We start from the raw sequence: 11,619 nt of genomic DNA on the forward strand, positions 1-11,619 counted from the left end.
TCACCAGTGCCAAAGAGATCACAGCAAGGTCAATGACAAGGAAAGTTGGACTTGCTGGCTGGAAGTACACAGATTTAGGGTGCAGTCACCTGTGCTGTTGACAGCAGGTTTGTGCTTCATTCTTTCAAAGATTTTCTGCTCCTTCATTTTCTTTGTCTCTTTAATGAACTGGCTACCTAAAAGTGATCCCACATTTCATAGTAAAGCGGAGTTTATTTATTTAATTTCTCCCAGGTGTGAGGCTGCTCAGTGACGCCCCACTTGCTAAGGGAGTAATGCCTTTGACTATTTGTGATTGCTCCACGTGCCAGAAGCTCCAGGGGTGATGTCACCTCCTTGCTGTGCTCCATTAAAATGAAAGTTTGGTTAAAGTGAGCCTGAGGAATGGAGCAGAACAATATTCCATACCAGCTGGGGTTTTTTTTTCCCCCTTTCCCTTCCTGTGGCTGATTTGGCTTTTGTTTGGTGCAGATTTGCAGCCTGTGACCTACTGCGAGCCGGCCTTCTGGTGCTCCATATCCTACTACGAGCTCAACCAGAGGGTGGGAGAGACTTTCCACGCCTCCCAGCCCTCCATGACCGTGGATGGCTTCACTGACCCCTCCAATTCCGAGCGCTTCTGCCTCGGTTTGCTGTCCAACGTCAACAGGAACGCGGCCGTGGAGCTCACGAGGCGACACATCGGTAACTCCTGCTGCCTGCTGTCCGTGGCTTTCCGGGGGGAAGGGGGAGACCTCCACAAAAACCTCTTAATTAGCAGGTTTAGAGCACTGGGGTGGGAATATCCATGGATTCCAGCAGGCTGATCTCCCATAAAACAACCCTAATTGTGGTTTTTTTATGTAATCGTAATACAAAAATGCACCAAGAAACACTAAAATTGCTGCATGTAATAGAATTTAAACCATTTCACACACTCTGTGTATCTGGAGGGATGTCAGGGATAATTTTGTGTGTTCCTTTTCCCTCCTGCACTGTTTGATTTTCTGACTGACCTTTTATAAATGGAAACTGAGTTCCTTAATTGTTATCTCAATTTCCACTTTTCCTGCAAGGTCCCATCCAATTTGTTTTCAGTTAAACTTGTGCTAAGAAGAACATCCCAAATTTCTACAATTTTACTAAAAAGCAAAATTGCTTATTCTTTACTGTTTTCTGCTGACTCCTATCAAAAATGAACCTGATTTTTGTCCTAATTTGGCTCCCCTTTCCTGAGCAACAGGAGAATCCTCCCTCTTGCACAGGAGAATCTTTCCTCACTTGTTTTGAAGATTATTTCTAGCACCAAAAAAACTCCAACCCCCAAACCCACCAAGATTCAGAAATCAGATTTTAAATGCAGCAGACTCCTTCTGCTCTGTGGAAGGATGAAAGCAACACATTCAAACAAGAATGTGAGACCACAGCAAACGTTTATGTGAGCAGCAAAATGTATTCTTCAACTTTGTTCCTTTATTAACTGAGATTTTAATGATTTGTGTAAACACCTATGGGCAATGTATGTGTGTCCTTGTACACAAAGTCATCTCCAGCAAAAGGCAAGGATTTGGAAGTGCTGTGGAATTTCATTCTAAGTCATTGAGTAAATCCCCAAACAGTCATGTCCAGCTGGGATGACTTTCAGAAGAAATTAGGATTTTTCATGTGTTAACTGATTGAAATGGTGACTTTCATGTGTTGACTGATAGAACCTTCATATGAAAAATACCAGTGTGTTTTTGGAGGGAGCTGCTTTGGAGGGACCGCCTGGCTGGGGTTGGAGGTACAATTCCAACTGGAGTCGGTGCTCCTGCCTCCCTCAGCTCACCTGGCTCACGGAGCAGTTTCCGGGAATGTCCAGTGGGACAGAGTTTCCATCATGGGTAGCTGAGCTGCGGGTTTAGAGCTGGCTGAGGGAGCTGTCGCAGCCCCTGGGGCACTTGCCGGTGTTTTCGGCGCTGATGCCGTGGCTGTGTTGCAGGCCGCGGCGTGAGGCTGTACTACATCGGCGGGGAGGTGTTCGCCGAGTGCCTCAGCGACAGCGCCATCTTCGTGCAGTCCCCGAACTGCAACCAGCGCTACGGCTGGCACCCGGCCACCGTCTGCAAGATCCCCCCGGGTAAGAGACGCACCGGGCACCTGCCCGGGGCAGCCTTGCTCCTTGTCACGGTAGGGATGGGTGCGGGGATCTCCGGGCTTCGGGAACTTCTTATAAGATCATGGAATGGGTTGGATTGGAAGGACAGTAAAGCTCATCCCCTGTCACACCTTCCACTACCCCAGGCTGCACCAAGCCCCATCCAGCCTGGCCTGGAGCACTTCGAGGGATGGGGAGTCCACAAACTCTTTGGAAAATCTATTTTACCCTTTAAAGAGCCACTTGACAATTCCAGCAGGGCGTTGCATTTTTATAGCCTAAGGGATGAAGGTACTGCTGAAAGAAGCAGCTGTGTAGGCTCCAGTAGTTGCACTACGTTCATCCAACAGAACAGAATCTAAGCACAACTTAGAGCAGAATCTGCCACTTGTTCCTTCAGTGTTTTTTATCAGCCCCCTGTTGTATTGTAGTTATCTGATAGACACATTGATAATTTTGTTTGTGCCTCTAAGTAATGGTAAGAAATTTCTCTTAATTTAGATTCACCCGTAATAGATTTAAATGGTTACTTTTTTTTCTGTTCTGTAGTGAAATCCCCTCCCTCCTCTGGGAATTAGTTTGTTCTAAAGAAATCACATTGCAGACACCTGGTTGTTCTGGTTACAGTCTAAAATTTTTGCTGAAAGATTACAAGATAATTTATTTAATCTATCTAGGAAGGACAGGCTTTTTTGTTAGATAAATGCAAAAAGCTGGTAAGAGAGGAGATGCTGTTTGAAATGGAATTTGGTTGTTTAGCTAAGCTTACACAAGCTGGCTTTTTTGCAGTTAAAAGCCTGTATATATTTAAAAACTGAACTTCTTTGTTTAGAAATATTTGAGTTTTTTTCTTTTAAGAGGAGATCCATACACTCCAAGCTCTGGCCCATCCTAATGGGTTTCCTTTCTCAGATGCAGCTGCCAGTGCTGCAAATTATGACTTAATTCTCCACCACATCACAAGAGTCCACCCTGGCTGGAGTCAACATCTGCAGACATGAAGAGCCCACATTTCCGCTCAGGACCCAGCTCAGGCACAGTTTTTGGACGCCAGCTCTCCCCACTTTTGCCACAGTCTTTGGCCGCCTTTTCTTCTGGGTTTGAAGCAGTTTCTTCATTCCCTTGTTGACAGGATTGAGTCATTCCCACTCCTCCCCATGGAGAGACCTGTTCCCAAGCACTCCTGAGGGCTGGGATCCAGTACTGGGATCCTCCTGGAGTTTATTCCTCCTTCCCTGAGCTCAACCTGGCCCTGACGCTTTCACCCTTCAAACTTCTTGTTTGCTTCCCTTCAAACTCCCTGAGACTGCAGCCCCTGGGCTCTTCCCTGATCCCAGAAGTGGGCAGTGCTTCCTGCAGCTGCTGTGGTCACCCTTTGCTCCGCACCAGATGAATCCAGCCCAGGAGAGGAGGCTCACGAGTGATCTTTAGCAAAACACATTCGTCCCACTCCAAATGTTGTTTTTCGGCCTTGGCCCATGTGTAATCCCAAATGAGCCTTAGCTGAGTGCCTGGTTTGAGAGTTTAACTTGTTTATGGTTATCTGGGAGAAAGCAGATGTAGCAACACTTTTTTAAAGAGGGGGGGGCATTTATTTATCTAAACTATGAAGGATGTTATTATATTTCACCTTTTTCCCCTAAGAACAGTTGAATAAGTTGTTCTCAGTCATTTAGCTGGGGCTAAACATCAGAGGAAAAACTTCAGTTTTAAAAGCAAAGTGATTGGCACGTGATAGTGAAACAGAAGAGAGGATTTTAGCAGGAGCAGCCCTGCCACCAGCCCTGCCACCAGCCCTGCCAGCCTCTTTAACTCTCAGAGCTGTTTCCTGGTGTGTCAGAGTGGTTTCGCTTCAGAACTTCCCCATTCTGTGACAGACTCCGTGTAAATCCAGCACCAGGGAGCTCCTATTTTTAGCCTGTGCACTCCTCCTCTCCAGGGCCTGCAGGGATCTCTGTTGTTGAGTGTTCAGTCATAGTCGGGCTTTAAATTACAAGAGGAGGGAAATATCCAGGAGGAGGAGGTTCCACAGCAGGATCCCAAGTCTGGTCTCACAAGCTGGTCACAATCTGCTGGGGGCCTCCAACATTCAGAATCCTCTCCTTTTTCTTCTTCCTGTGAAAATGTGGCAGCCTCAGTTCCTGTCTCTGGAGTTGTGTGGCACCAGGTGCTCTGAGAACATGGGAAAGCAGCCTTGAGTTGCTCCGGAAGAGATGTAATTCTCAGTCCTGTTAAGCCAGTGCTTGTCCTTGCTGTGTTCCTTCCCACAGGCTGTAACCTGAAGATTTTTAACAACCAGGAGTTCGCTGCTCTGCTGGCGCAGTCGGTGAACCAGGGCTTCGAGGCCGTGTACCAGCTGACCCGCATGTGCACCATCCGCATGAGCTTCGTCAAGGGCTGGGGCGCCGAGTACAGGTCGGGATCCCACTGGGCTCTGCTCCTGCCACTCCTCAATTCCCAACTGGGAGAGTCCCGCAGAGATGTTGCTCCACTTTGAAAACAGGGAGTCAGCCCAGTGTCTGTTCAGGAACACAGATGGGTTGTGGCTCTTGGGAATGGGTTGATCTGGTCTCTTTGTGGGATACACCTGAAAGGTCACTGGTACGAACCAAGAGCTTGACCTGGAGCACAGCACATAAATCCACATGGTCCATGTAGGAATTACTACATTTTTTCCTTAAAATTAGATCTGTATTTGATGGTTTGAGTGTCTTAAGACTGCACTTTTATCAAGACAGGATTATAGAATCCTGGGATGGTTTGGGTTGGAAGGGACCTTAAAGCTCATCCCATTCCACCCCCATGCCATGGGCAGGGACACCTTCCGCTATCCCAGGGTGCTCCAGCCTGGCCTTGGACACTGCCAGGGATCCAGGGGCAGCCACAGCTTCTCTGGGCACCCTGTGCCAGGGCCTCCCCGCCCTCACAGCCAGGAATTCCTTCCCCATATCCCATCTATCCCTGCCCTCTGGCAGTGGGAAGCCATTCCCTGTGTCCTGTCCCTCCGGGCCCTTGTGGAAGTACAGTGTGAGTGTGAGTGGTTCCCATGGGTTGGATTCAATGCTTTTTTTATCAGGGACTAATGGGATTAAAATAAAGGAGATTGGCTTGAAAATTTCTATTTGAAAAAACTGGGAGGGTTGCTGCAAAATGACAGTTAAATCTCCTGATCCTTTCCTTAGGGCTTGCCACAGGGCAAGTGGGAGAATGTGGGAGCAGCAGGATCACTGTTTTTCCCAGTGAATACTGAGAATAAAACGGAGGTGCAGGAGGTCTGGTGTGTGGGATGGATGATGTGGTTACTCTGACCCCACAGGGACAGTGGAGATGCTGTGGGAACAGTTATTCCATAGCTTTGCTCTGTCACTCCACTGGGGAGCAAACAGCCGAGGGAGAGAAATCAGGGATCAATGGTACAAGCAGGGGAGATGAAATTCAATGGAAAATGGATGTTGTTTTCTGAGAAGGAAAGCTGGTGAGGATTTAAGCCAAGAGTGATGTGGAAATATTTGACTCTGCACCCTTTAAAGCTGTGGCCTTACTCAAAGTTCCATGGGGTCACTGCCATTCCGGGGCTGCTCCACTGCTCCCTGTGGCTGTGCAGGAGGGGGAGATGCCTCAGGATCAGCTGGAGCCCGGGCCCTGCACGTTACTCTGCCACTTTCTTCATTTCTCCAGATGTTTGGAGTCCATTTTGTTTTGAAATTGTCCTGAGCTCGGGCCAGAGCAGTTCAGGGCTGGCTCCCAGCCAGGCCCTAATGAGCTCCAGACAAGCGTGACTTACGGAAAGTCAGGGATCCCTGTGGGGCTCTGGAGGCACCGAAACCCTGCGCTCACACCGGAGCTGCTCCCTCCGTCCTGCCTTTCCTTGTGACAAAATTCCCCATCTGATTGCCCCTGTCAGAGCACGCTGGGTTGGTGATTCAGGGGTGGAGATGCTACTGTGGGAGCAGCATCCAGAGTGCCGTTCTCTGATTCCTGGTTCACCCTTGGGCCGTCTGGAGGGGGGGTGTTTAGTACTCCTGAGCCAGGGATTTGGTACAGGGAAGGGGGAGAAGCCAATTCCATGAGCAGCCTGTGATGGAGAGGGACAGGGATGGTGGTGAGAGCTCAGAGCACCCCCCCAAGCACAAGGTCCCCTTTCCACCCCTGGTTTGTCCCTAGGCCCCACAGATTTCAGGTTCTCCCTCCCACCGCCAGATTCCAAGGACAGCTTCTGTGGGAAATGAGGGTGTAAAGCAAGGCTGTTCCCAGGCTGTTTCTCTTGCTTTGTAATCTCCCTCCTCCACAGCAGCTGTCCCTGCCTGGAACAGCCTCTCTGCCTGGAACAAGACCTCGGCCATGCCTCGGCAGAGGAGGGAGAGCCGCTTGCTCTGTGTCTTGGTCTCCCTTTCCTTCTTTTCCTCCCCATCTCTTCGTGCTTTGCCGTCTGGAGATATCCGTGGGGTCTGGCCTCAAGGGGAATGACAGAGGCGAGGGGAACAGGGATTTGTGCAGGGGAAGGTCAGAGTGTGGCGAGCTCTGGCCCAGGAGGGCCCATGGATACAGGAGGGAATCTGAAGGGCTCAGGGTGAGCTCTTCCCAGCACTTCGACGTTCTACTGAAACCCAAGGATACAACAAAAAGTGAATACCCTTGTCCTGTGCATAGGGAAACTGAACGTATTAGGTGAACACTTACCTTGCTGTCTAACTAGGAAAGGTCTGCAGAGGAAAAACGAAGGATTTTGCTTAGATCAACACCTTCCTGTCCCTTCAGGGAATCAGCTGCCTGTTCCCAGGAATCTGAGCAGTAAATAGCGAGTTGCTCGTCTGGGATCATAACAAATGTGAAGGGACAAGGTGGGTTTTTAAAAGAAACCAGCAGCACAGGCCAGAGGCTGTTCCGGAGGAGAGACATTCCTTTGGCCAGGATGGTTGTGTAAGCAGGAAGGAATGCTCAGGAGTTTGAAACCTTTTACATTTGTCAAGTTCTGTCAGTCACATTTGTGTTGTTCTGTGTTCTCTCCCCCCTGGCAGGAGGCAGACTGTGACCAGCACTCCCTGCTGGATCGAGCTGCACCTCAACGGCCCCTTGCAGTGGCTGGACAAAGTCCTCACGCAGATGGGCTCCCCCAGCATCCGCTGCTCCAGCGTCTCCTAAGGAAACTCCTCCTGGGGGCCCGTGGGGGGAGCAGAGACTCTGGAAAACCCTTAGGGAAAGGCATAGTAAACAACTCCCCAGTTATTCAAGCGATGAGAAAAAATCTGCTTCAAAACAAATAAGTGGGTTTTCTTTGTTTTGTTGTTGTTTTTAAATACCCGTTTAAGCCACTTCCACTGAAACTGTCGGCACTTTGGTTGGGATGCTCCGGGGCCGCTGCAGTTGGAATTTGGAGCTGGAGTTTGTGAGGATAAAGAGCTGGATGTTGTTTCAGTGGAGAGCAGGCAGTGCCCGCCTGGCTCTGGGCTGTGTGAGCGCACAGGAGCCATCTCAGCTCCCAGGAAACTTTCCCTTTCCCTCACACAAATCCAGACTCGGGTCCTGCAGCATCCCAGGAACACCAGAGCCTGTGGGACTCCGGGATGGAAACACCAGACCCCATAGGACTCTGGGGTGGCTCCTGCTCATGCATTCCTTCACCATCCACCTGATCCACACCTGGCACTGGAGCAGCATGGGGGGAAGGAGGCATTTCAAACACCCAAAAGAACAAATTCCCACAGGAATGTTCCAAAAAGGAAGGAATTTCCCACACTGGACTGCCAGCAAGGAGGCAGAGCTTTGCCTGGTGCCCGAGGGATGATGCCCTCTTGGATCAGCCTGGATTCACGTGGAGCAAAAAGCCCAATCTGAGGCTCTTTCTGGTGTTGCTGCAGTGATTTTTGACTGGAGCTGCTCCCAGATGGACAATTGTCCCGTGGGGAGCCCTGCCTGGAGCAGTTAAAGCTCTGTTCTCTGCAGTCTGTTTGCATTAACTACAGCGAGTCTGGGTTGTGTTTTCCCAGTCTCTGCCTCTCCCAAAGCCCGAGGGGCTCCGTGGGCTCCGTGTCCAGGTGGAGCGGGGATGGAATGAGCAGGTCCTGGCTGCCAGTGTGGAGCACCCCTGGAGGGGGGATCCTGTGCTGTCACATGCAACAGCCAGGACATCTCAGACACAACCACCCCTCTGTGTAAAACTTGTTCCAGCTGATGAAAATACTCTAAGATGTGTTTTTGCCTGGAGAAAATGGGAGAGTGTGTATTTACTTGTATTATAAAATGTTCATTTTAAACATACATGCTCCAGACTGTTTAATATTTTTTTTCCCTGCAGCAACTGTCGTGGCAAACAACTTCCACAACTGGAAAAAAACCCTTAGCACTTGTTTTTATGGTTCACATTTGCCAAATAAGTCTCATAACTTTGTCAGTGCTGTCCAATTATCTGTTTCTTTATATCTGCAGTGAATATCTTACGCATTTGTGCCAAAATATTAGAGGGGGAGGGGAGAAAGTGATAATCAGTTTCCTATGGAAATCTTTTTTTCTTGTTTTTTAATCTATGAAAGACAAACAAGCTGGATGTGGCTGTGGGAAGGACTGACTGGGATGGACTTGAGGATGGTTTTGATAAAGCTTTAGTCCTGCAAACTTCTGTGCTCCCAGATGTGCATGGGGGCAGCTGTGGGAGTGCCCTGATCCATTGGGGGAACTGATTGGATCAAACACCCACCAGGAATTCCCATGCACCTGCTTTTCCAACTGCTTGTTCTTCTGAGACCTCTGCCAGCCTCTCCTGGTTTGCCAAACCCACCACTTCTGGAGCTGAGAGGATGAGACGCCACCGGAACAGATCCCAGAGGCTACTGCTTCTGCTTGAAATGCAGATGAAGGGATGGATTAGGGAGTTTCCTTCCAGAAACAAGAAATTACCTTTTTTAAACATCTGAAATGTAAATTCTGAGGAAGACTCTCAGTGGTGGACATGCTCCTGATGACACAGACACTTTGGAATATCCTGTGACTGAATGTGGACTGGAGCTGTTCCTGTGCAGCACAGCAGTAGCAGCAGTGGAGGCTTTTAGGATGTTTAATTTGTTAAATTTTACAGTGTGTCTGATCTGAGTTACAGCTCTGACTGCACAGACTGGGGCAAGGAAAGAGCCATATAAAATACGATTTTTTAGGGCCATTTACAAAGCAGATCTGTTGTCACCATGGATTGGTTCAGCACTGGTTCAGATACAGGTTTCTAACATAGCTGCAAAGAAAAATTTATCCTGAATTTTGTAGAAATATTTGACTTTTGGCTGTTTTAATGAGAGGGAAAAAATCTGCTCTCTAAAATGGCCCCAGGTTTCCTCCATAAGTGTCTTACTTGCTTATTTTGGTGACAAATGTTGTTGTCCTCATAATCACAGGGGAATTTGGACTCTGGTGCCTCGTGTATTAACAACAAAAATGACATCTGAAATCCCAGAGCCAGGGATTATAGGTGATGGTGTGAGCAGGAGCCCAGCCTGATCCAGAGGCCACAAGTGGGAACAAATCCCAGCTTTGATATGAAGTTTGCACACAGAGTCACCTCCTCACCAACCTGGATTTCCGCTGGGAACCAGAGCTACAGCTCCTTGCTAAAGGATAGTTAATTGCTGACCATTATTAATGGAGGCCTTTTGAAACCCAGCATTTAGATGATGCATAAAAACTTTGGTTAATCTCCCCTCATCATCCCTTAAGTAAAATGACTTCCAGTGGAAAATGTGAGCTGGCCGAGCAGTGCAGTGAGATAAAGGGGAGATTATCTCCACTCCAGTATTAATTTCCTCTCTCCCCTTTGTTTGCTGCTCACTAATTCATAAAAGCTCTGTTGGTTCTGGAGTCACCTTGGAAAGCCCAGCAGAGTCCTGTGCCCTGGACAAGGGAAGGGATGGGCCTGGGGCTGAGGTGAGCCCAGAGACGTTCTGCCCACGCTGCCTTGGATGGTCATGGATGCAGAGATGGAAGGAAGTTCCCATTCCTGTGGCCACTAAGGACAGGGATTGGGCTGGGATTGCTGGGGGCAGCAGGGCCCTGAAGGCACAGGAGGCCCTGATTTTTCCTACAACTTGACTAAAGCAGCTTTGGTGTGGAGCTCAAAGGGATGGGAGCAGCCATGCCCTGGCTCAGATGGCAGCTCCAGGCTGGAATATCCTCTCATTTCATGGCAGGCTTGGCTTGTTTCACCAGGATTTCACCCATTTTTGCTCCTACAGAGTCAGTAGCAGGACCTTTGACTCTTCCATGGGTGTAGCTGCACACAGGCTGCTGGCAGAGGACACCGATGGCCCTGTGCTTTTCCACGGCTGTGGTGATCTGTTTATTAGTAATGTATTGAATTGCAGGTTGTATTTTGTGTTAAGCTTGTCTTAGAAGTAATCCAGCGCTGCCCATTTGATTTAATCTCCAGCAATCAGTGTGCATACGCACAAAGATGGAGAATTCCCATCATAAGGCATTTCCCGGGAGCTCTGGCTGCCCCTGAGTGCCAGGAAAAGGCTGAGGGGACCCCTGAGTTACTCTCAGTTTCCTCCCCCTTGGATCAGCATAGTTGAGCCCTGCAGGACTCCTCTGCAGGGTGAAGGGTATTCAGGACTCATCTCAAGCACCACGTGGTGACACCTGTGCCTTGAGCTGCTTCCTAACTGGAAAAGCAGGAAGAACGCAGCTCAGTGAAGGACTTCAGCCATATCACAAAGCATCCAGGAGCTTTCCTGGTTCTCTGAGGTACTGGACAGGCAGGAGGAGGGAATTTCATGGATATGCTAAGCTAGGATGAGAACCAGGCCCTCTCTAGTGGTGGCCCAAGCGATGTGGTTGAGAAGTTCAATGTTTTTTACTATGTACATGCTTTTGTATTTATGTGTCTTTCTCGAATAGTCAGATGAATCCAGTATTTAATTTTTAGCAGAAGGGGTAATCAAGGACTCAGAGCATTAAATCTTCCATCTGCTCTTTGCTGATGATTGCTGGAAATGAGGAGTTTGTGATGTGAGAACAGAGCTGAGCACCAAGTCCCCCGAGCCCTTGGGAGCCGTGGTGCTGCTGCTGCACCAAGTCAGGGTCTCAGACGGGCCCTTTGTGCTCCTCGGGGCTTGATGAGGCTTTAAAAACCAAAAACTGTTCCTCCAGAACTGGCTGGGTCATCTTTGCCCCCTCCAGGCCTGTTTGGTTCCTCTTGTGCTCCCTCCACACCTGGTGGGTTCATCTCGTGCTCGCTGCAGCCCATGGGCCCCAGGGCAGCCCCGCGGTGTCCGTGCTGGGACACCCCCAGCTCTGTCCCTGGATGATCCATAGGAGCCTGTTTGTGTTTAGAGTTTAGAGTTCCTCCCCAGCTGTCCATCCCTGCCCAGCTGTGCCACCTCTGGCTTTCCCCGGCAGCATTACTGCGTTTGTTACTGTCCCATGTATGCCCTCCCCTTCCCATGTGAGAAGGTCTGTTTTTCATGTAAGGTCTGTTTTTGACATTTTAATAAACTTTGATTTGAAAACTGAGGCTCGTG

The 11,619-nt window shown here is 49.2% G+C and overlaps 1 protein-coding gene across 2 annotated transcripts in view; it reads left to right on the plus strand.

The window, feature by feature from the left end:
* Positions 1-11,611, plus strand: part of SMAD3 (SMAD family member 3) — a 68,423-nt gene extending 56,812 nt beyond the window's left edge. For both annotated transcript variants that reach the window (XM_042039483.1, XM_042039481.1), the window contains exons 6-9: positions 472-684; positions 1,961-2,098; positions 4,387-4,531; positions 7,135-11,611. In XM_042039483.1, coding sequence (XP_041895417.1) covers positions 472-684; positions 1,961-2,098; positions 4,387-4,531; positions 7,135-7,258 — 620 coding nt within the window. In that variant the 3' untranslated portion in view covers positions 7,259-11,611. The remainder of the gene's footprint in view (positions 1-471; positions 685-1,960; positions 2,099-4,386; positions 4,532-7,134) is intronic.
* Positions 11,612-11,619: the final 8 nt, after the last annotated feature.

The sequence above is a fragment of the Corvus kubaryi genome, unplaced genomic scaffold (genome assembly GCF_017639235.1).
Source record: "Corvus kubaryi isolate FWS band 111438036 unplaced genomic scaffold, C.kubaryi_AGA036_p1.0 37394, whole genome shotgun sequence".
Lineage (NCBI taxonomy): Eukaryota > Metazoa > Chordata > Aves > Passeriformes > Corvidae > Corvus > Corvus kubaryi.